We start from the raw sequence: 24,769 nt of genomic DNA on the forward strand, positions 1-24,769 counted from the left end.
AATCCCAATCTTCCAATTCACCACCACCACCACCACCCCCATGCCACTTTCCCCCCTTGGTGTCTGTACATTTGTTCTCTACATCTGTGTCTCTATTTCTGCCCTGCAAACCGGTACATCTGTACCATTTTTCTAGGTTCCACATATATGCATTAATATATGATATTTGTTTTTCTCTTTCTGACTTACTTCACTCTGTATGACAGTCTCTAGATCCATCTAATCTCTACAAATGACCCAATTTCGTTCATTTTATGGCTGAGTAATATTCCATTGTATATATGTACCACATCTTCTTTATCCATTCATCTGTCGATGGGCATTTAGGTTGCTTCCATGACCTGTCTATTGTAAATAGTGCTGAAATGAACATTAGGGTGCATATGTCTTTTTGAGTTATGGTTTTCTCTGGGTATACGCCCAGTAGTGGGATTGTTGGGTCATATGGTAATTCTATTTTTAGTTTTTTAAGGAACCTCCATACTGTTCTTCAAAGTGGCTGTATCAATTTACATTCCCACCAACAGTGCAAGAGGGTTCCCTTTTCTCCACACCCTCTCCAGCATTTGTTGTTTGTAGATTTTCTGATGATGCCCATTCTAACTGGTGCGAGGTGATACCTCATTGTAGTTTTGATTTGCATTTCTCTTATAATTAGTGATGTTGAGCAGCTTTTCATGTGCTTCTTGGCCATCTGTATGTCTTCTTTGGAGAAATGTCCATTTAGGTCTTCTACCCATTTTTTTATTGCGTTGTTTGTTTCTTTAATATTGAGCTTCATGAGCTGTTTATACATTTTGGAGATTAATACTTTGTCCGTTGATTCATTTGCAAATATTTTCTCCGATTGTGAGGGTTGTCTTTTCGTCTTGTTTGTAGTTTCCTCTGTTTTGTAAAAGCTTTTTAAGTTTCATTAGGTCCCATTTGTTTATTTTTGTTTTTATTTCCATTACTCTAGGAGGTGAATCAAAAAAGATCTTGCTGTGATTTATGTCAGAGAGTGTTCTTTCTATGTTTTCCTCTAAGAGTTTTATAGTGTTCAGTCTTAAATTTAGGTCTCTAATCCATTTTGAGTTTATTTTTGTGTATGGTGTAAGGGAATGTTCTAATTTAATTCTTTTACATGTAGCTGTCCAGTTTTCCCAGCACCACTTATTGAAGAGTCTGTCTTTTCTCCATTGTATATCCTTGCCTCCTCTGTCATAGATTAGTTGACCATAGGTGTGTGGGTTTATCTCTGGGCTTTCTATCCTGTTCCATTGATCTATATTTCTGTTTTTGTGCCAGTACCATATTGTCTTGATTACTGTAGCTTTGTAGCATAGTCTGAAGTCAGGGAGCTTGATTCCTCCAGCTCTGTTTTTCTTTCTCAAGATTGCTTTGGCTATTCGGGGTCTTTTGTGTTTCCATACAAATTGTGAAATTTTTTGTTCTAGTTCTGTGAAAAATGCCATTGGTAGTTTGATAGGGATTGCACTGAATCTGTAGATTGCTTTGGGTAGTAGAGTCATTTTCACAATGTTGATTCTTCCAATCCAGGAACATGGTATATCTCTCCATCTGTTTGTATCATCTTTCATTTCTTTCATCAGTGTCTTATAGTTTTCTGCATACAGGTCTTTTGTCTCCTAGGTAGGTTTATTCCTAGGTATTTTATTCTTTTTCTTGCAGTTGTAAATGGGACTGTTTCCTTAATTTCTCTTTCAGAATTTTCATCATTAGTGTATAGGAATGCAAGAGATATCTGTGCATTAATTTTGTATCCTGCAACTTTACCAAATTCATTGATTAGCTCTAGTAGTTTTCTGGTGGCATCTTTAGGATTCTCTATGCATAGTATCCTGTCATCTGCAAACAGTGACAGTTTTACTTCTTCTTTTCCAATTTGTATTCCTTTTATTTCTTTTCCGTCTCTGATTGCCATGGCTAGGACTTCCAAAACGATGTTGAATAAAAGTGGTGAGAGTGGGCAACCTTGTCTTGTTCCTGATCTTAGAGAAAATGCTTTCAGCTTTTCACCATTGAGAATGATGTTTGCTGTAGGTTTGTCATATATGGCCTTTATTATGCTGAGGTAGGTTCCCTCTATGCCCACTTTCTGGAGAGTTTTTATCATAAATGGGTGTTGAACTTTGTTGAAAGCTTTTTCTGCATCTATTGAGATGATCATATGGTTTTTATTCTTCAGTTTGTTAATATGGTGTGTCACATTGATTGATTTGCATATATTGAAGAATCCTTGCATCCCTGGGATAAATCCCACTTGATCGTGGTGTATGATCCTTTTAATGTGCTGTTGGATTTGCTTGCTAGTATTTTGTTGAGGATTTTTGCATGTATATTCATCAATGATATTGGTCTGTAATTTTCTGTTTTTTGTAGTTTCTTTGTCTGCTTTTTGTATCAGGGTGATGGTGGCTTCGTAGAATGAGTTTGGGAATGCTCCTTCCTCTGCAATTTTCTGGAAGAGTTTGAGGATGGGTGTTAGCTCTTCTCTAAATGTTTCATAGAATTCACCTGTGAGGCCATCTGGTCATGGACTTTTGTTTGTTGGAAGATTTTTAATCACAGTTTCAATTTTATTATTTGTGATTGGTCTGTTCATATTTTCTATTTCTTTCTGGTTCAGTCTTGGTAGGTTATACCTTTCTAAGAATTTGTCCATTTCTTCCAGGTTGTCTATTTTATTGGCATAGATTTGCTTGTAGTAGTCTGTTTAGGATGCTTTGTATTTCTGTGGTGTCTGTTGTAACTTCTCCTTTTTCGTTTCTAATTTTATTGATTTGAGTCTTCTCCCTCTTTTTCATGATGAGTCTGGCTAAAGGTTTATCAATTTTGTTTATCTTTTCAAAGAACAAGCTTTTAGTTTTATTATCCTTGGTATTGTTTTCTTTGTTTCTATTTCATTTATTTCTGCTCTGATCTTTATGATTTCTTTCCTTCTGCTAACTTTGGGTTTTGTTTGTTTTTCTTTCTCTACTTCCTTTAGGTGTAAGGTTAGATTGTTTATTTGACATTTTTCTTGTTTCTTGAGGTAGTCTTGTATTGCTATAAACTTCCCTCTTAGAACTGCTTTTCCTGCATCCCATAGGTTTTGGATAGTTGTGTTTTCATTGTCAGTTGTGTCTAGGTAATTTTTGATTTCCTCTTTGATTTCTTCAGTGATCTCTTGGTTATTTAGTAACATATTGTGTAGCCTCCTTGTGTTTGTGTTTTTTATGTTTTTTTCCCTTTAATCAATTTCTAATCTCATAATGTTGTGGTCAGAAAAGATGCTTGATGTGATTTCAATTTCCTTAAATTTACTGAGGCTTGATTTGTGACCCAAGATGTGATTTATCCTGGAGAATGTTCCGTGTGCACTTGAGATGAAAGTGTAATCTGCTGTTTCTGGATGGAATGTCCTATCAATATCAATTAAATCTATCTGGTCTATTGTATCATTTAAAGCTTGTGTTTCCTTATTAATTTTCTGTTTGGATGATCTGTCCATTGGTGTAAGCAAGGTGTTAAAGTCCCCCACTATTATTGTGTTACTGTCAATTTGCTCTCTTATAGCTGTTAGCAGTGGCCTTATGTATTGAGGTGCTCCTATGTTGGGTGCATACATAATTGTTATATCTTCTTCATGGAATGATCCTGTGATCATTATGTAGTGTCCCTCCTTGTCTCTTGCAACATTCTTTGTTTTAAAGTCTATTTTATCTGATATGAGAATTGCTACTCCAGCTTTCTTTTGATTTCCATTTGCATGGAATATCTTTTTCCATCCCCTCACTTTCAGTCTGTATGTGTCCCTAGGTCTGAAGTGGGTCTCTTGTAGACAGCATATATATGGGTCTTGTTTTTGTATCCATTCAGTGAGGTTGTGTCTTTTGTTTGGAGCATTTAATCCATTCACGTTTAAGGCAATTACCAATATGTATGTTCCTATTACCATTTTCTTAATTGTTATAGGTTTGTTTTTGTAGGTCCTTTTCTTGTCTTGTGTTTCGCACTTAGAGAAGTTCCTTTAGCATTTGTTGTAGAGCTGGTTTGGTGGTGCTGTATTCTCTTAGCTTTTGCTTGTCTGTAAAGGTTTTGATTTCTCTGTCGAATGTGAATGAGATCCTTACCAGGTAGAGTAATCTGGGTTGTAGGTTCTTCCCTTCCATCACTTTAAATATATCATGCCACTCCCTTCTGGCTTGTATATTTTCTGCTGAGAGATCAGCTGCTAACCTTATGGGAGTTCCTTTTATGTTATTTGTTGTTTTTCCCTCGTTGCTTTCAATAATTTTTCTTTGTCTTTAATTTTTGTCAATTTGATTACTATGTGTCTTGGCGTGTTTCTCCTTGGGACTCTCTGTGCTTCCTGGACTTGGCTGGCTATTTCCTTCCCCATGTTAGGGAATTTTTTGACTATAATCTCTTTAAATATTACTCACGTCCTTTCTCTCTCTCTTCTCCTTCTGAGACCCCTATAATATGAATGTTGTTGCATTTAATGTTGTCCCAGATGTCTCCTAGGCTGTCTTCATTTCTTTTCATTCTTTTTTCTTTCTTTTTACTTCTTATAGATGTATTCGGGTTTTCTATTTCTTCTTGAGTCAGTTTCAGTAGTTGTCTCTTTCCAATAATTTGTGCATTTCATCTAGGTTATCTAATTTGTTGCATAAGTGTTCATAATATTATGTTATGATCTTTTTATTTTTGTCAGTTCAATAGAGATGCCCTTTGATAAAAGAAAATTTCACATATTGAGATATGGCAATGTCATTCTGGCTTATACATGAGTTTACTTGAATTTTATGCTAACTGAAACAGCCTGTTTGTGGCCTATCAAACATACATTGTACATCTGCTCTAATTATCACAGAGAAGGACACATTGACCAGAATTAAAGAATGTCCATGTTAAAAATAAAGATTTTATAAATGCCTCCCTTCCTGCGATGCCAATGTTGTACTCCTTTGATGATAAGACTCCCTTCCCAGGTGCCAAGGCCATACTGACTCACTATGTACTTGCTGATCTGTTTTTCTTGAAACCTTGAAGGAATGTATCTCTGACTTGTTTGGTGTTCTTGGTTCTGACAAGACACAAAACTGTGCTGAAAACCATGCTTCTCCAGAGAGGGTCCTCTGAGTTATCTGAGAGGCTGTTCTGGCTTTAGTCCTCAGTTTGACTCAAATAAAACTCTTTTCTATTCTTATTATAGATTGTTTATTGATTATTTTCATTGATACCCCTCTTTCATTCCTGATTTTAGTTATCTTAGTCTCCTCTCCTTTATTCTTGGTCAGTCAAAACAAAAGTTTGCCAATTCTGTTGATCTTTTCCAAGAAGATACTTTTGGTTGGATGACTCTCTATTGTGTTTTAATTCCCTCTTGCATTTTTTTCCGACTCAAATATTTATTATTTCCTTCCTTTTGATTGCTTTGGGTTTGCCCTTCTTTTCATAGTTGCTTAAGGTGGAAGGTTAAGTTATTAATCTGCAGTCTTTCTTCATTTTTAACACAGGTTGCTAAATATTTGATAAATTTCTGAATAGTCTGGAAACACTAGGTTGATTGACATTGGAAAAGTGAGGAAGCTTTGCACTTGAGGAAGGAAAGAATCCCAAAGGACAGAGGCCAGTGAGATAAGAGGCAGTGCAGGCTGAATTTCCAGAGGGGGTGGGAAAAGCTGCCAGAACATCATGATGGGGACTACCAAGAGAAGGAAGGATGCAGAGGATGTTGTAGGAATTATTTTGCAGGTAATGCAGCATGATTATTCTTTGGTGGTATGGGATTTTGGGGTTTTTTTGTTTGTTTGGCTGGTTGGTTATATTTCAGAGACACTAGTAAGATGTCAACTACCTTTCTATATCTTCCCAAAATTAGGCTTTAGTGTCTTTCACTTTTCCTCTTTCTTTTTAAAACTTTAAAAAATCTAATTAAATAATATAGGCTTATAGTGAAAGCTTTGTAAAATATAGGAGACTATAAAGAAGAAAATAAAAATCACCAATTTCCTTCCATAGAGACCTTCATTCTAATCTTTTTAGTATGCACAGTCCACAACCACTTACCCTCATTTCAAAATTCAAAACAATCTGAAAACTGACAGTTTTGCCACAAAATCACTTTGGTGGCAAAAGCTGACCTGAATGGATATGAGCCTACTTATAGTCTTTATTTATCGCCATCTTTATGAATATTAATACTCTCATCTGCAATGTATTATATAATATATGAAATGCTACCTTTCTAAAACATGGAAAATTCTGATTCCCGCAATGTATCTGACCCCAAGGACTTTGAATAAGAGATTGTAGACCTATGTATATTAAAAATTATATATATGTATAATAATACATACATATGTCATTTTATAGCTCTATTTTTTAACAGTACATTGTATTTTATTGTCATTAAATATTATTGGGAAATAGTTTTAATGGTGGCACAATGTTCCATCATGTTGATGCATTCTTGTCAATTCAGCCACTATCCTTTTGTGTATTTAAGACACTTTCCATTTTTCAATACTATAAATAGCACTAGATTAAACATCCTTGTATATGAGTCTTGATGTGTATCTTTTACTTTTTTTATGATAAATTAGTACATGTAGACTCGTTGGGACAAAGCATACAAACATTTTAAAGATTCATGATGCCACTGTCTCCAGCTGGAATAAGAATGCTGTGATTCCCAGCCCACACTTCTATCTTTTTTTTTTTTTGAAACCAAACAGATAACAAAAGCCTTTCTGTGTCCCCCATTTCTTGTCTGTAGGAAAAATGCTTCAGTCTTCTAGACTCTCCCTGAGTTCCAAAGGGCAGATTCCAACAGTTACTAATTAAGGACGTGAGGGAATGCAGAAACAAAAGAATAGCAGTCAGGAAACAGTAGTGCAGAGGGGGCAGAGTCAACATGGCGTACTAGGAGGATGAGGAATTCGTGTCTCCTCACAACTAGGGCACCTACCAGGCACCGGTGGGGGACCACGGACACCTAAGGAGATGGGAGGAACCCCCAGCGACTGGTAGGACACAGGGCATGGGGGGGCGTGAAGGGGGAGGAGAAGTGGAGGTGGGACAGGACTGACACCCCTAAGGGGCAGCTGGGGAAGGGGAAGGGATCCCACGCCCAAAGGGGGAAATTGGGGAACCACTGGGAGAGCAGAGGATCAAAAGGGAGCATAGCCAGGCTTCCCCTGCCCGCTTGGGCCCCCAGGAGCCTGCTGAGATCCTGAGCCTGATCCTCTGCCCACTGAGGACCCCTCTAGCCATGTGGGTCCTGAGGGAGTGGGAGGGAGGACAGGGGGAGCAAAAGTAAAGCCCAGACCTACAGGACCAGCACCCCTGAGGGGTGGCTGGGGGAGGGGAGGAGTTCCTACACCCAGAGGGACCCACCCATGGTTAGGGGTCCAGTGGCGACGAGGGAGACCCTAGGGGAGACAGTGGGGAAGGTTGCGAAGGAACGGAAGGGAACGCAGCCAGTGCTTTCCCTGTCCACTTAGGCACCAGGGAGGCTGTTGGGCTCCTGGACCTAATCCTCTGCCCTTGGAGCCTCCCTCCTGCCATGCAGAACCCAAGCCCCGCCCCTACATCCCCACCCAGGGCCCTACCTCTACACTCGGAGAACCCCTCCAACATGCTGGGCCTAAACGCCACCCACACACCCTCACTCAGGGCCCTACTTCCAAACTCCGGAACTCCACACTCCAGAGGCCCTCCTTTCCACGTGCTGCCTCTCCCTTTCCCTTCAGGTCCTAAGCAGAGGCCCCACCCCACTCTTGAATATCACCGCCTAAGCCCCACCCCAAGACCTTTTCTGGCTACATGGATCCTGAGCCTAGGCCACGACACACGCACAAACGTTACCCCCTCCACCCACCTAGGTCCCACCCCACCCGAAACCCCACCCCTGCCTAAGTTCCACCCCCACCTAAACTCTGCCCCCATAGCCAAGGCTTTTATATTTTTATTTCTTTTTTCCCCTTTTAGATTGGGGTTCTGTTTTACCTTGTTGATTCATTGTTGTTGATTCTTTTATATTTTTATCTTTCCTAATAAATCTTTTATTTTTCTAATTTTATTTTAGTCTTTCTACTTTGTTATTGTTCCCTCCTTTTGGCCTGTTCCCCCCACCCACCCCATTTTTTTTCTTTTTTCTGCTGTAGTTTTATTTTGCCTTGTTGCAGTTGGGTCAATTATAGTTTTATTTTTCCTAATATATTTTTTATCTTTCTAATTTTATTTTGTTTCTTATTCTTTGATATTGTACTGCTCCTTTTTCTCTTTCTTTTCCTTTTTTTTTTTTTTAACTGCACCACAAAGCTTCTGGCATTTTGGTTTCCAGGCCGGATGTCGGGCCTGAGCTCCTGTGGTGGGACCTCCAAGTCCAAACCACTGGACTAACAGAGAACCTCAGACCCCAGGGAATACCAATCAGAGTGAGGCCTCCCTGAGGTCCTCACCTCAGCACCAAGACCCAGCTCTAACCAACTGCCTGCAAACTCCAGTGCTGGACGTCTCAGGCCAAACAACCAGTAAGACAGGAATACGGCACCACCCATCAAAAAAAAAAACAAAAAATGAAACGACAAAAAAATATGTTACAGATGAAGGAGCAAGGTAAAACCCTACAAGACCAAATAAATGAAGATGAAATAGGCAACCTACCTGAAAACAATTCAGAGTAATAATAGTAAACATGATCCAAAATCTTGCAAACAGAATGGAGAAAATACAAGAAACATTTAACAAGAATCTAGAAGAACTAAAGAGCAAACAAACAGTGCTGAACAACACAATTACTGAAATTAAAAATACTCTAGAAGGAATCAATAGCAGAATAACTGAGGCAGAAGAACGGATAAGTGAGCTGGAAGATAAAATGGTGGAATAACTGCCAGGGAGCAGAATAAAGAAAAAAGAATGAAAAGAATTGAGGACGGTCTCCGAGACCTCTGGGACAACACTAAATGCACCAACATGCGAATTACAGGGGTCTCAGAAGAAGAAGAGAAAAAGAAAGGGACTGAGAAAATATTTGAACAGATTATAGTCAAAAACTTCCCTAACATGGGAAAGGAAAATCAAGTCCAGGAAGCACAGAGAGTCCCATACAGGATAAACCCAAAGAGAAAAACGCCAAGACACATATTAACCAAACTATCAAAAATTAAATACAGGGGACCTTCAAGATGGTGGAGGAGTAAGACGTGGAGATCACCTTCCTCCCCACAAATACATCAAAAATACATCTATATGTGGAATAACTCCTACAGAAAACATACTGAACACTGGAAGAAGACCTCAGACTTCCCAAAAGGCAAGAAACTCCCCACGTACCTGGGTTGGGCAAAAGGAAAAAGAAAAAACAGAGACAAGAGAATAGGGATGGGACCTGCACCTCTGGGAGGGAGGTGTGAAGGAGGAAATGTTTCCACATACTTGGAAGACCCTTCACTGGTGGAGACAGGGGATGGGCGGGGGGGGGGAGCTTTGGAGGCACAGAGGACAGTGCAGCAACAGGGGTGCAGAGGGCAAAGCAGAGAGATTCCTGCACAGAGGATCAGTACCAACCAGCACTCACCACCCTGAGAGGCTTGTCTGCTCACCCACCTGGGCAGGTGTGGGCTGGGAGCTGAGGCTCGGGCTTCCGAGTTCAGAACTGGGGAAAGGACTGGGGTTGGATGCATGAACACAGCCTGAAGGAGGCTAGTGCACCGCAGCTAGCCGGAGGGAGTCTGGGAAAAAGTCTGGAACTGCCTAACAGGCAAGAGAACATTGTTTCAGGGTGCACGAGGAGAGGGGATTCAGAGCACTGCCTAAACGAGCTCCAGAGACGGGAGCAAGCTGCGGCTACCAGTGTGGACACCAGAGATGGGAATGAAACGCTAAGGCTGCTGCTGCAGCCATCAAAAAGCCTGTGTGCAAGCACAGATCACTACCCACACCTCCCCTCCCGGGAGCCTGTGCAGCCCACCACTGCCAGGGTCCCATGATCCACGGACAACTTCCCCGAGAGAACACATGGAGCACCTCAGGCTGTTGCAATGTTATGCTGGCCTCTGCCGCCGCAGGCTCACCCCACATTCTGTACCTCTCCCTCCCCCCAGCCCGAGTGAGCCAGAGCTCCCTAATCTGCTGCTACTTTAACCCCGTCCTTTCTGGGCAGGGAACAGATGCCCTCAGGTGACTTACACGCAGAGGCAGGACCAAATCCAAAGCTGAACCCCAGGAGCTGTGAGAACAAAGAAGAGAGGGAAATTTCGCCCACCAGCTGAAGGAGTAGCAAGTTAAATCTCCACAATCAATGTGATGTACCCTGCACCTGTGGAATACCTAAATAGAAAACAAATCATCCCAAAATTCAGGCAGTGGACTTTGGGAGCAACTGTAGACTTGGGGTTTGCTTTCTGCATCTAATTTGTTTCTGGTTTTATATTTATCTTAGCTTAGTATTTAGAGCTTATTACCCTTGGTAGATTTGTTTATTGATTTGGTTGCTCTCTTCTGTTTATTTTTTTACATACGTATATGTATATATTTTTCCTTTTCCTCTTTTTGTGAGTGTGTATGTGCATGCTTCTTTGTCTGTATAGCTTTGCTTTTACCATTTGTCCTAGGGTTCTGTCTGTCCTTTTTTTTTTTTTTAGTATAGTTTTTAGCGCTTGTTATTATTGGAGGGTTTGTTTTTTGGTTTGGTTGCTCTCTTCCTTCTTTTTTTAATTACTTTTAATTTTTTTATTATTAATAATATTTTTTATTTTAATAACTTTATTTTTTCTTTCTTTCTTCCTTTCCCTTTCTTTCTTTCCTTCCTTCCTTCCTTTCTTTCTTTTCTTTCTTCCTTTCTTTTCTTCTTTCTCGCCCTTTCCTTCTGAGCCATGTGGCTGACAGGGTCTTAATGCTCTGGCTGGGTGTCTGAGCCTCTGAGGTGGGAGACCCGAGTTCAGGTAATTGGTCCACCAGAGACCTCCTGGCCCCATGTAATATCAAACGACAAAAGCTCTCCCAGAGATCCCCATCTCAATGCTAAGACCCAGCTCCACTCAATGATTAGCAAGGTACAGTGCTGGATACCTCATGCCAAACAACTAGCAAGACAGGAACACAAGCCCACCCATTAGCACAGAGTCTGCCTACAATCATAATAAGTTCACAGACACCCCAAAACACAACACCAGACGTGGTCCTGCCCACCGGAAAGACAAGATCCAGCCTCATCCACTAGAACACAGGCACCAGTACCCTCCACCAAGAAATCTACACAACCCACTGAACCAACCTTACCCACTGGGGGCAGACACCAAAAACAATGGGAACTACGAACCTGAAGCTTCAGAAAAGGAGACCCCATACACAGTAAGTTAAGCAAAATGAGAAGACACAGAAATACACAGCAGATGAAGGAGCAAGGTAAAAACCCACCAGACCAAACAAATGAAGAGGAAATAGACAGTCTACCTGAAAAAGAATTCAGAGTAATGACAGTAAAGATGATCCAAAATCTTGGAAATGGAATGGAGAAAACACAAAAACTTTCAACAAGGACCTAGAATAACTAAAGAGCAAACAAACAATGATGAACAACACAGTAAATGAAATTTAAAATTGTCTAGAAGGAATTAATAGCAGAATAACTGAGGCAGAAGAACGAATAAGTGACCTGGAAGATAAAATAGTGGAAATAACTACCACAGAGCAGAATAAAGAAAAAAGAATGAAAAGAGTTGAAGACAGTCTCAGAGACATCTGGGACAACATGAAATGCACCAACATTTGAATTATAGGGGTCCAAGAAGAAGAAGAGAAAAAGAAAGGGAATGAGAAAATATTTGAATAGATTTTGGTCAAAAACTTCCCTAATATGGGACAGGAAATAATCAATCAAGTCCAAGAAGCACAGAGAGTCCCATACAGGATAAATCCAAGGAGAAATACGCCAAGACACATATTAATCAAACTATCAAAAATTAAATACAAAAAAAATATTAAAAGCAGCAAGGGAAAAACAACAAATAACATACAAGGGAATCCCCATAACGTTAACAGCTGATCTTTCAGAAGAAACTCTGCAAGCCAGAAGGGACTGGCAGGACATATTTAAAGTGATGAAAGGGAAAAACCTACAACCAAGATTACTCTACCCAGCAAGGATCTCAATCAGATTTGACGGAGAATCAAAATGTTTACAGACAAGCAAAAGCTAAGAGAATTCAGCACCACCAAACCAGCTTTACAACAAATGCTAAAGGAAGTTCTCTAGGCCGAAAACACAAGAGAAGGAAAAGACCTACAATAACAAACCCCAAACAATTAAGAAAATGGTAATAGGAACATACATAGCGATAATAACTTTACATTTAAATAGATTAAATGCTCCAACCAAAAGACATAGACTGGCTGAATGGATACAAAAACAAAACCCATATATATGCTGTCTACAAGAGACACACTTCAGACCTAGAGACACATACAGACTGAAAATGAGGGGATGGAAAAAGATATTCTATGCAAATGGGAATCAAAAGAAAGCTGGAGTAGCAATTCTCATGTCAGACAAAATAGACTTTAAAATAAAAACTATTACAAGAGACAAAGAAGGACACTATATAATGATCAAGGGATCAATCCAAGAAGAAGATATAACAATTGTAAATATTTATGCACCCAACAAAGGAGCACCTCAATACATAAGGCAAATGCTAACAGCCATAAAAGGGGAAATCGACAGTAGCACAATCATAGTAGAGGACTTTAACACCCCACTTTCATCAATGGACAGATCATGCAAAATGAAAACAAATAAGGAAACATAAGCTTAAGTGACACATTAAACAAGATGGACTTAATTGATATTTATAGGACATTCCATCCAAAAACAACAGAATACACTTTCTTCTCAAGTGCTCATGGAACATTCTCCAGGTTAGATCATACCTTTGGTCACAAATCAAGCCTTGGTAAATTTGAGAAAATTGAACTCGTATCAGGAATCTTTTCCAGGGCTTCCCTGCTGGTGCAGTGGTTGAGAGTCCACCTGCTGATACAGGGGGACACGGGTTCGTGCCCCGGTCTGGGAGGATCCCACGTGCCGCAGAGCGGCTGGGCCCGTGGGCCATGGCCGCTGGGCCTGCGCGCCCGGATCCTGTGCTCCACAGCGGGAGAGGCCACAACAGTGAGAGGCCGGCGTACAGCAAAAAAAAAAAAGGATCTTTTCCGACCACAATGCTATGAGACTAGATATCAATTACAGAAAAAAAAAAAACTGTAAAACATACAAACACATGGAGGCTAAACAAGACACGACTAAATAACCGAGAGATCACTGAAGAAATCAAAGAGGAAATCAAAAAACACTTAGAAACAAATGACAATGAAAACATGATGACACAAAACCTATGGGATGCATCAAAAGCAGTTCTAAGAGGGAAGTTTATAGCAATACAGTCCTACCTCAAGAAACAAGAAAAATATCAAATAAACAACCTAACCTGCACCTAAAGCAATTAGAGAAAGAAACACAAAAAAACCTCCAAGTTAGCAGAAGGAAAGAATCATAAAGATCAGATCAGAAATAAATGAAAAAGAAATGAAGGAAACAATAGCAAAGATCAATAAAACTAAAAGCTCGTTCCTTGAGAAGATAAACAAAATTGATAAACCATTAGCCAGACTCACCAAGAAAAAAAGGGAGAAGACTCAAATCAATAGAATTAGAAATGAAAAAGGAGAAGTAACAACTGACACTGCAGAAATACAAAGGATCATGAAAGATTACTACAAGCAACGATATGCCAACAAAATGGACAACCTGGAAGAAATGGACAAAGTCTTAGAAAAGCACAACCTTCTGAGACTGAACCAAGAAGAAATAGAAAATGTGAACAGACCAATCACAAGCACTGAAATTGAAACTGTGATTAAAAATCTTCCAACAAGCAAAAGCCCAGTATCAGATGGTTTCACAGGAAAATTCTATCAAACCTTTAGAGAAGAGCTAACACCTATCCTTCTCAAACTCTTCCAATATATAGCAGAGGGAGGAACACTCCCAAACTCATTCTACTAGGCCACCATCACCCTGGTGCCAAAACCAGACAAAGATGTCACAAAAAAAGAAAACTACAGGCCAATAACATTGATGAACATAGATGCAAAAATCCTCAATACAATACTAGCAAACAGAATCCAACAGCACGTTAAAAGGATCATACACCATGATCATGTGTGGTATATTCCAGGAAGGCAGGGATTCTTCAATATACGCAGATCAATCAACATGTTACACCATATTAACAAACTGAAGGATAAAAACCATATGATCATCTCAATAGATGCAGAAAAGGCTTTCAACAAAATTCAAAACCCATTTATGTTAAAAACCCTCTAGAATATAGGCATAGAGGGAACTTACCTCAACATAATAAAGGTCATTATTACAGCCAACATCCAACATCGTTCTCAATGGTGAAAACCATGGCCTACAGCCAACATCGTTCTCAATGGTGAAAAACTGAAACCATTTCCACTGAGATCAGGAACAAGGCAAGGTGTCCCACTCTCACCATTATTACTCAACATACTTTTGGAAGTTTTAGTCACAGCACTCAGAGAAGAAAAAGAAATAAAAGGAATCCAAATCGGAAAAGAAGTAAAACTGTCACTGTTTGCAGATGACATGATACTATACATAAAGAATCCTAAAGATGCTGCCAGAAAACTACTAGAGCTAATCAATGAATCGGGTAGAGTAGCAGATACAAAACTAATGCACAGAAATCTCTTGCATTCCTATACACTAATAATGAAAAATCTGAAACAGAAATTATGGAAACACTCCCATTTACCATTGCAACAAAAGGAATAAAATACCTAGGAATAAACCTACCTAAGGAGACAAAAGACCTGTATGCAGGAAACTATGACACTGATGAAAGAAATGAAAGATGATACAAACAGATGGAGAGATATACCATGTTCCTGGATTGGAAGAATCAACATTGTGAAAATGTCTATACTACCCAAAGCAATCTACAGATTCAATGCACTCCCTATCAAACAACCAATGGCATTTTTCATAGAACTGGAACCAAAAATTTCACAATTTGTATGGAAACACAAAAGACCCGAATAGCCAAAGCAATCTTGAGAAAGAAAAACGGAGCTGGAGCAATCAGGTTCCCTGACTTCAGAGTATACTACAAAGCTACAGTAACCAAGACAGAATGGCACTGGCACAAGAACAGAAATATAGATCAAAGGAACAGGATAGAAAGCCCAGAGATAAACCCATGCACATATGGTCACCTTATCTTTGATAAAGGAGGCAAGAGTATACAATGGAGAAAAGGCACCCTCTACAAAAAGTGATGCTGGGAACACAGGACAGCTACATGTAAAAGAATTAAATTAGAACCCTCCCTAACACATACACAAAAATAAACTCAAAATTGATTAAAGACCTAATGTAAGGCCAGATACTATCAAACTCTTAGAGGAAAACATAGGCAGAACATTGTATGACATGAATCACAGCAAGATCCTTTTTGACCCACCTCCTAGAGAAATGGAAATAGAGACAAAAATAAACAAATGGGTCCTAATGAAACTTACAAGTTTTTGCACAGCAAAGGAAACCATAAACAGAAGGAAAGACAATCCTCAGAATGGGAGAAAATATTTGCAAGCAAAGTAACTGAGAAAGGATTAATCTGCAAAATATACAAGCGACCCATGCAGCTCAATATCAGAAAAACAAACAACCCAATCCAAAAATGGGCAGAAGACCTAAATAGACATTTCTCCAAAGAGGATATACAGATTGCCAACAAACACATCAAAGGATACTCAACATCATTAATCATTAGAGAAATGCAAGTCAAAACTACAATGAGCTACCACCTCAAACCAGTCAGAATGGCCATCTTCAAAAAATCTACAAACAATAAATGCTGGAGAGGGTGTGGAGAAAAGGGAACCCTCTTGAACTGTTGGTGGGAATGTAAATTGATACAGCCACTATGGAGAACAGTATGGAGGTTCCTTAAAAAACTAAAAATAGAGCTACCATACGACCCAGCAATTCCACTACTGGGCATATACCTTGAGAAAACCAAAATTCAAAAAGAGACATGTACAACTATGTTCATTGCAACTCTATTTACAATAGCCAGGACATGGAAGCAACCTAAGTGTCCATCAACAGATGAATGGGTAAAGAAGATGTGGCACATATATACAATGGAATATTACTCAGCCATAAAAAGAAACAAAATTGAGTTATTTGCAGTGAGGTGGATGAAGCTAGAGTCTGTCATACAGAGTGAAGTAATCAGAAAGAGATAAACAAATACCGTATGCTAACACATATATATGGAATGTTAAAAAAAAAAAAAAAAAAGGTTCTGATGAACTTAGGGTCAGGACAGGAATAAAGATGCAGATGTTGAGAATGGACTTGAGGACCCAGGGTGGTGGAAGGGTAAGCTGGAACCAAGTGAGAGAGTAACACTGACATATATACACTACCAAATGTAAAATTGACAGCTACTGGGAAGCAGCTGCATAGTGCAGGGAGATCAGCTTGGTGCTTTGCGACCACCTAGAGAGGTGGGATAAGGAGGGTGGGAGGGAGACACAAAAGTCAGGGGATATGGGGATATACATGTGCATATAGCTGATTCACTTTGTTATACAGCAGAAACTAACACAACATTGTAAAGCAATTATACTCCAAGAAAGATGTTAAAAAAAAAGGAAACAAACAATACTGCAGTGATAAAGTGTCCTAGTTCCTCCTAAAGTGATATGCATAACAATATATCTTTGAGTTCTTCTTACAGAAACTAATGCCCCCACCTAAGTGGAGGATGGTAACTTCAGGCTAAGTACATGATTCTTGGAACACCACCCTGTTACCTCACCACTAAGCAATCAAAAGAAAATCCCACACCTTGCAGCCCTCACCCCAAATTTTGCCTTTAAAAACTCTTCTTCAGAAACTATCAGGAAGTTTGGGTCTTTTGAGCATAGGCCTCCCCATACTCCTTGTTTGGTCCTTGCAATAAACCTTTCTCTGCTCCAAACTCCATTTCAGTTTGTTTGGCCTCACTGTGCATTGGGCACACAAGCTTGGATTCGACAGCAATTTGTGTTTTAATTTTATTTATGACATACAGAAGTTTTAAAACTTCATCCAGTCAAACATCTTTTCCTCTGGTTTTGGATTCTGGTATTATGATTAAGAAAATCTTAGCCACCCCAATAGTATCAATATATTCTTTTTTATTCTTTTATAGTTTAAACCATTTAAAACCTTAATCAACCTAGAATGTACTTTAGTTTTATGTGAGGTAAAATCCTTTCTTTCTTTTGAAGTTAACCTGCTATGCCAACAGTGTTTATTCACTAATCCATTTTCCTTCCACTGATTTAAAATGTGAATCTTATCACAGTCTTATCACAAGCTATTGTATATACTAGAGTCTAATTTGGGGCCTTTCATTTTGCTCTATTGATCTGTTTATCTTCTCTGAGCCAGTTCTACACTGATTAAGTTATTGTCATTTGATAAATTTTTTAAAATCTGATTGGGCTTGTTCCACATTATTCTTTTTCCTTTTCAAGCTTTCTTGGCTATTTTTGTCCATTTATTGCTCTGGATGATCGAAGATCCCTCTACTATCCAATTAGGGGGAAAATGCTATTGGAATTTCAGTTAGACTTGCATTCCATTTATAGATTAATTTAGAGACTACTGACATCTTTACAATATTGAATCTTTATACTGGGAATGTGGTTTAACTCTCCATTTATTCTAGTCTACTTTCATGTCTCTAAGAAAGTTTTATAGTTTTCTTCTAATAGGTATTTTAAAGATCATTTCTCAGTTTTATTTTTATTGAGAGAGTGAATGGGATTTTTACATTTTATTTTACAAGAATGCTCCATTGATTTTTTAAATATATTTATTTTGTGACCAGCCACCTTACTGAACTATCCTGTTAAGTCTAATAGTTTTCCAGTTGATTCATTTGTGTTCCTTAGTTAGACAATTATGCTATCTGAGAATAATGATGATTTTTGTCCCTCTTTTCCAGTAGTTATATCTTTTATTTATGATTCTTACAATACATTAGCTATATCCTCCACAGCAATACTAAATGAAAGTGGTGATAACAGACATCTTTATCTTGTTCCTGACTTTAATGGGCATGTCTCTAGTTGTTCACCAAAAAGCATGAAGTTGTTTGAAGTTCATATTCATTGTCATATTATTACAATATTCTTCTATTCCCATTTATTTATTTATTTAGTTAGTTTTGGCTCCGTTGGGTCCTCGTTGCTGCACACAGGCTTTCTCTAGTTGTGGCGAGCAGGGGCTACTCTTCCTTGTGGTGTGCGGGCTTCTCACTGCAGTGGCTTCTCTTGTTGTGGAGCACGGGCTCTAGGCGTGTGGGCTTCAGTAGTTGTGGCTTGTGGGCTCTAGAGTGCAGGCTCAGTAGTTGTGGCGCACAGGCTTAGTTGCTCTGCTGCATGTGGGATCTTCCCGGAGCAGGGCTCAAACCCGTGTCCCCTGCATAGGCAGGCAGATTCTTAACCACTGCACCACCAGGGAAGTCCCTATCCCCATTTTTTAAAAACCAAATACGAATGTTGAATTTTTATAAAATGCCTTTTTAGCATTTATCGAGGTAATAATATGATAACTTAAGGAAAAGTCATTCACTTACTCCTGTGATGAGATTTCTTAATACTGTATCTTTCTCAGATTTGTCTATGCATCCTACTTGGTCAAGGCACATTATTAATTTCTGCATGTTATTTTAATGTTTTGCAGAATTCTTCCTGCTTGCATTTTGGTTAAGGTCCTTACATTTATATTGATAAGTAGGATCAATCTGTGGTTTTCTTTCTTTTATACAGTGACTATCTTGGTCTGTTTTTGATACCAGGATAATGCTATTCCCTTAAAATAAAGAGGAAAATGTATCCTCTTTTTTTTTTTTTTTTTTTTGCGGTACGTGGGCCTGTCACTGTTGGTGGCCTCTCCCGTTGCAGAGCACAGGCTCCAGACGCGCAGGCTCAGTGGCCATGGCTCATGGGCCCAGCCACTCCGCAGCATGTGGGATCTTCTCAGACCAGGGCACGAACCCACGTCCCCTGCATTGGCAGGCGGACTGTCAACCACTGCGCCACCACAGAAGCCCCAATATATCCTCTTTTTATGTGTTATGGAATGGAATATAGCAGTCAAAGTTTTAAAGGACTTAGCAAAAAAATCATCCAAGCCCAGTGTCTTTGCTGAGGTAATAATTTTAAAACTTCTAATTTTTTTCATCTTGATTATTCATCTATTCAGGTTTTTCAACCTTTTCTGAGAAAATTTTGTATATTTATATTTTTCTACAAATGTCCATTTTAATGAGATTTTAAAACTTTATTACTGTAATTATATACCATTATCTTATTATTTAACTATTTTCATCTGTATACTTTGTTATACCCATTTTCTCATTCCTTTTATATATTTGTGGGCTTATATTTTATATTTGTTTGTCCTTTTTCATTCACGTTTCGATTCTATTTTCAAATCCATCCTTCCTTGGGACCCCTTTCTCCTTCACCCAAGCTCCTGGTAGGATTTTCTAATGCTAAATCCATCTGTTTTCTCCCTCTTTCCCAGGCACCCAGTGTTTTTGTGCAGACTTTATCTTCTCTGAATCGCTCACCACAGAGCCTGACAGGTTCCACAGTGAGAAGTTTCCTTCTTCTCTTTTCTACAAAAACCTATTTGATTTGGTCCCATCCCTCAAAGTGCTGTCAGGCAACTGTTTAATTCATCCACTAAAGGCAGTGAGATGGAATAAAAGAGAAAGACCACTGAAGTGGGATTTCGAAGCCCAGAGATTAAGTCCTGAATCATATATGTCACCAACTAGCTCTCTGGCCTTATCTCCAGACCTTACTTTCCCCAGCTGTAAAATAAGGTACTTGGATTTCAGGATTTCCAGAATCCTATTCACCTTGAGAATTCTATGATTATCTATTATCCAGTTATCCAAATAAAATATCTCTAGTTGAGATGAGATTAATATTAATATTAATATAATAATAATATAATATATATAATATAATAATATATAATATATATAAAAATAATATATATATTATATATAATATAAATATATATTATATATAATATATTATATAATATATAATATATATTATATAATATAATATATATATTATATAATATATTATATAATATATATAATATAATAATAATATATATAATAATAATATTAATATAATATTAATATGTCTACATAATGCTTTCATTTTCACAGCTATTTGGGGGATTTTGTAACCCAAAGCAATGAACAGCATGATGCTTCCTAACATTCCTTGAAAATGAGCGAAGAGTTCTTTATAAAATTCACTGGCTCCTTCAGTGTCAAAATTAAATCTACTGTGTTTCCTAACAAGGCAACCAATAGAAGCTTGAACAATTTCTGGAAAAACTAAAGTAGTACCAAGAAATGGAATCACCAAATTGCCAAGCAAAGCAGTATGATAACATATAATAATATGAGGTAACAGCACTATTCTGGCCTTATGTATTTATTTAAAGTTATAGTTATAATTTCTCCCAAAGGAGACCTCAAGTTAATTTCTTAATTCTGTTCTTAAACCCTTGTCCTAGACAACAGCATTATTTTGAGGTAAACTGGAAAGGGTAACTCTAGTGGGAACTGCCCTTCTTCTAGGAACAGTATCCCATTTTAAGAAATGCCCTCCATGCTAGCTCCATATATGTGGTTCTTGCTATGGACCCCATTTACAAAGCAGCAGTTCACTGATTGGCCCAGAAAGGAGACATGACCAAAGCAAAACCAATGAACTTCTTCCTTGGATATTTGGGCCTGGGACCAAGAGTAACGGGAATTTCCCTGGTGAAACCAAGCAGGACGCCATGGGGCCATCCCAGGTACAAAAGCCCCTCTGTGTTCCCTGTTTTTTGAAAAATGCTTTAGTCTCGTAGGCCTTCCCTGAGTTCCAAAACACAGGGGAAGTGAGGGATACAGAAACAAAGGAAAAGCAGTTAAGAAGAAAAGTGACGACAGATTAAACAACAGTCAGTGATAAAACAAAGTCCTAGGTCCTCCTCAAGGAATATGCATAACAATCTGATGCATACCTTTGAGTTATTAGGAAGAAACTAAGACCCCCATCCAGATGGAGGATGGTGACTACATGAAGACCACAAGCATGGAGACCCCAGACCGGCTGGAACCAGAGGTTGACGATTAAGATTTCCGAAACACCACCCTGTTACCTCACTATCAACCAATCAGAAGAAAGTCATGCATCCTGCAGCTCTCACTCCAAATGTCACTTTTAAAAACCCTTCCCTGAAAGCCTTTTGAGCATGAACTGCCTATTCTCCTTATTTGGAACCTGCAATAAACACTGTACTTTCCTTCACCACAACCCGGGTCAGTAAGTTGGCTTTGCTGCATGGCAGGTGAGTGGACCCAAGTTTGGGTTCGGTAACACTGGGAGTGCTGAACATACTGAACATGTAGGTAGTGAAGCTCATGAGCCAACAGAAGCCATGAGTTCTGTCACATGGAGTTTGGTTGTGGCAAGACAGAAAAAAAGGAATCTATATGCAGAGAGAAGTGGGGCATAGAAGCAACTGGACAAAGATCCATGGAGGAGTCGATCTCAAAGAGATTTGCTAACTCCAAGGCTACGAGAGAAGCACCATTCTTAGACTAATGCAGATGACTGGCATGCTGCAGTGAATGTCAGAGCAAAACACCCTACTTTAAAGGTGGTTAATGAGACTTAACCATGAGTACTTGCCAACAGAACATGGGAGCTCTCTGCATTGGGTGTCAGTGTTTAGACAGAAGAAGGAGGCCATTCAAATATGGATCCATATAGAACATAGAACAGTGTGGTGCCAGTGAACAGAGCAAAGTCAGATGAGAAAAGAGGGGTGAACACAGACCATGCTACCATAAGCTAACAGTTTACAGGAACTTCTTAGTGAAGAGGGACATGTGGGAACTATTTAAAGATGACTAAATTAATTTTGTATCATGTTTACATTAACTAGATAATAAGTTCAAGTTTTATTTCATAGAGTAGATTTAGGGATTCATAATCAATCACTTTGATAATCTTTATAAAGACATAAATGAATTAACCCTACAAGGTATACTTAATGAGCTGAACCTGGATGATCCCAAATGGCAATTCCAACAACATTCAGATTTTCAGCACATTAAGAATAAACCATGCAATTCTATCAAACATTGAGAAAAGAGCTAACACCTATCCTTCTCAAATTCTTCCAAAATATAGCAAAGGGAGGAACACTCCCAAACTCACTCTACGAGGCCACCATCACCCTGATACCAAAACCAGACAAAGATGTCACAAAAAGGAAAACTACAGGCCAATATCGCGGATGAACATAAGTGCAAAACTCCTCAACACAATACTAGCAAATAGAATCCAACAGCACATTAAAAGGATCACACACCATGACCAAGTGGGATTTATCCCAGGAATGCAAGGATTCTTCAATATATGCAAATCAATCAATGTGATACACCACATTAACAAATTGAAGGGGAAAAACCATATGATCATCTCAACAGATGCAGAAAAAGCTTTCAACAAAATTCACCACCCATTTATGATAAAAACCATCCAGAAAGTGGGCATACAGGGAACCTGCCTCAGCATAATAAAGGCCATATATGACAAACCCACAGCCAACATTGTTCTCAATGGTGAAAAAGTGAAAGCTTATCCTCTAAGATCAGGAACAAGACAAAGTTGCCCACTCTCACCACTATTATTCAACATAGTTTTGGAAGTCCTAGCCACAGCAATCAGAGAAAAAAAAGAAATAAAAGGAATCCAAATCAGAAAAGAAGAAGTAAAGCTGTCACTGTTTGCAGATACATAGAGAATCCTAAAGATGCTACCAGAAAACTACTAGAGCTTATCAATGAGTTTGGTAAAGTAGCACGATACAAAATTAATGCACAGAAATCTCTTGTATTCCTATACACTAATGATGAAAAATCTGAAAGAGAAATGAATGATACACTCCCATTTACCATTGCAACAAAAAGAATAAAATACCTAGGTATAAATCTACCTAAGGAGACAAAAGACCTGTATGCAGAAAACTACAAGACACTGTTGAAAGAAATTAAAGATGATACAAACAGATGGAGAGATATACCATGCAGACGTAGAGAATGGACTTGAAGACATGGGGAGGGGGAAGGGTAAGCTGGGACAAAGTGAAAGAGTGGCATGGACATATATGCACTACCAAATGTAAACTAGATAGCTAGTGGTAAGCAGCCACATAGCACAGGGAGATCAGCTTGGTGCTTTGTGTCCACCTAGAGGCGTGGGATAGGGAGGGTGGGAGGGAGACGCAAGAGGAAGGAGATTATGGGGATGTATGTACATGTATAGCTGATTCACAGCAGAAACTAACACACCATTGTAAAGCAATTATACTCCAATAAAGATGTTTTAAAAAAAACCACTATATGGTAAATGAGTGTGTTCCTCTCTGCACAAAGATATCTATATCACACACTCCAGGAGATCTGAAAGGGGAGGAAAGAAGGAGTTTAATAGTTTTCTAATATTTATGAATTTTATCAATATATTTATAAGAATAAGCTATAAAACTATGAAAGGCAAAATGTGAGGCAACAATATGGAGGTTTTGCTAAATTTCATAGGTTGCTGATCATACCCAGCTTCAGTTTCTTGGCCAATGCGTCAACTTGAATTGTGGGATCAGATCCCATGGACAGAAAACATATCAGAGGTGTTCGTGTATCACTTTCTTCCCAAGTTTTCTCCAGATTTAAGATAACTGGTTCTGTGTACTTTTCCTCCAAAGAATCTGCAATATACTTTCTTGCTTGAAAAACAGTACGGTCTGGGCACCAAGACCTAGAAATGCACACATGTTAGAGGAAATAAATTCAGGTTTTAAAAATTCTATCTAATGCTAAGCACATAAAGAACACATAGTTAGTTAGCAAGAGGATAGTGAGCTAATCCTCCTTTATGCAGATATGTGTAAGATGGATGGCAATGTTTTCTATCCTTGGATGAATGCAAGTTTGTTCATGTAGTTTTGATGCGAGGCATTGGCAAGGAGTAGGTCAGGGCCAGTTCTGTTGCCAATCTAGAAGGGAACTTAGAAGTCAACTGATCCAAACGTCTCATTTTCAGAGGAAGCTGCAACTACTCTGAAGCTTTAGTTATTTTCGTTTTAAAACACATCAGTGATTATCCCTAGTAACTAAGCTATCAGCTTCAGGGAAGCAATTCCTCATTCAAACTAATACACAGGAGCACATTCATTCTTTGATAAATATTTATGGAGTGAATACTATACATCACGCCCTGCTCTTGATGCCAGGGACTCAGCAGGGATGCAAGGGGAGGCGTCCTCTGCCAGGTCCAGTACATGATGGGGGCTGGCCTGCTGCATACTCGAGGTTCTACAGCCTTCAGAGGGAGATAATATGTCAATGGTGTTAGAAGTAGCTTGATCAGCAAGCATTTATTTAATACCATCTGTGTAGACTACACTGTAGCAGGTTCTGCACACAATGACACATTAAATAAATGTCATTTGATATTTTTAGATCACAGACAAACTCTATGGATTCTTCTTTGTTAGTAGATTGCATTATTCATTTGACAAAGATTCAATTTT

The 24,769-nt window shown here is 38.8% G+C and overlaps 1 protein-coding gene across 15 annotated transcripts in view; it reads right to left on the minus strand.

Moving 5' to 3' along the window:
- The window catches only part of DNAH8 (dynein axonemal heavy chain 8), a 327,201-nt gene that overhangs the window by 66,685 nt on the left and 235,747 nt on the right, over positions 1-24,769 (minus strand). For 14 of the 15 annotated variants that reach the window (XR_013830241.1, XM_079934721.1, XM_079934718.1 and 11 more), the window contains one exon: positions 23,792-23,994. Coding sequence is in view for 14 of the 15 variants with exons in the window: in XM_079934721.1 (XP_079790847.1) it covers positions 23,792-23,994 (203 nt within the window). In the remaining variant the exon portion in view is untranslated. Of the gene's footprint in view, positions 1-23,763; positions 23,995-24,769 lie in introns of those variants that run through there. The other variant, XM_079934716.1, reaches the window with a different exon arrangement.

Source organism: Stenella coeruleoalba, assembly GCF_951394435.1.
Source record: "Stenella coeruleoalba genome assembly, chromosome: 10".
NCBI lineage: Eukaryota > Metazoa > Chordata > Mammalia > Artiodactyla > Delphinidae > Stenella > Stenella coeruleoalba.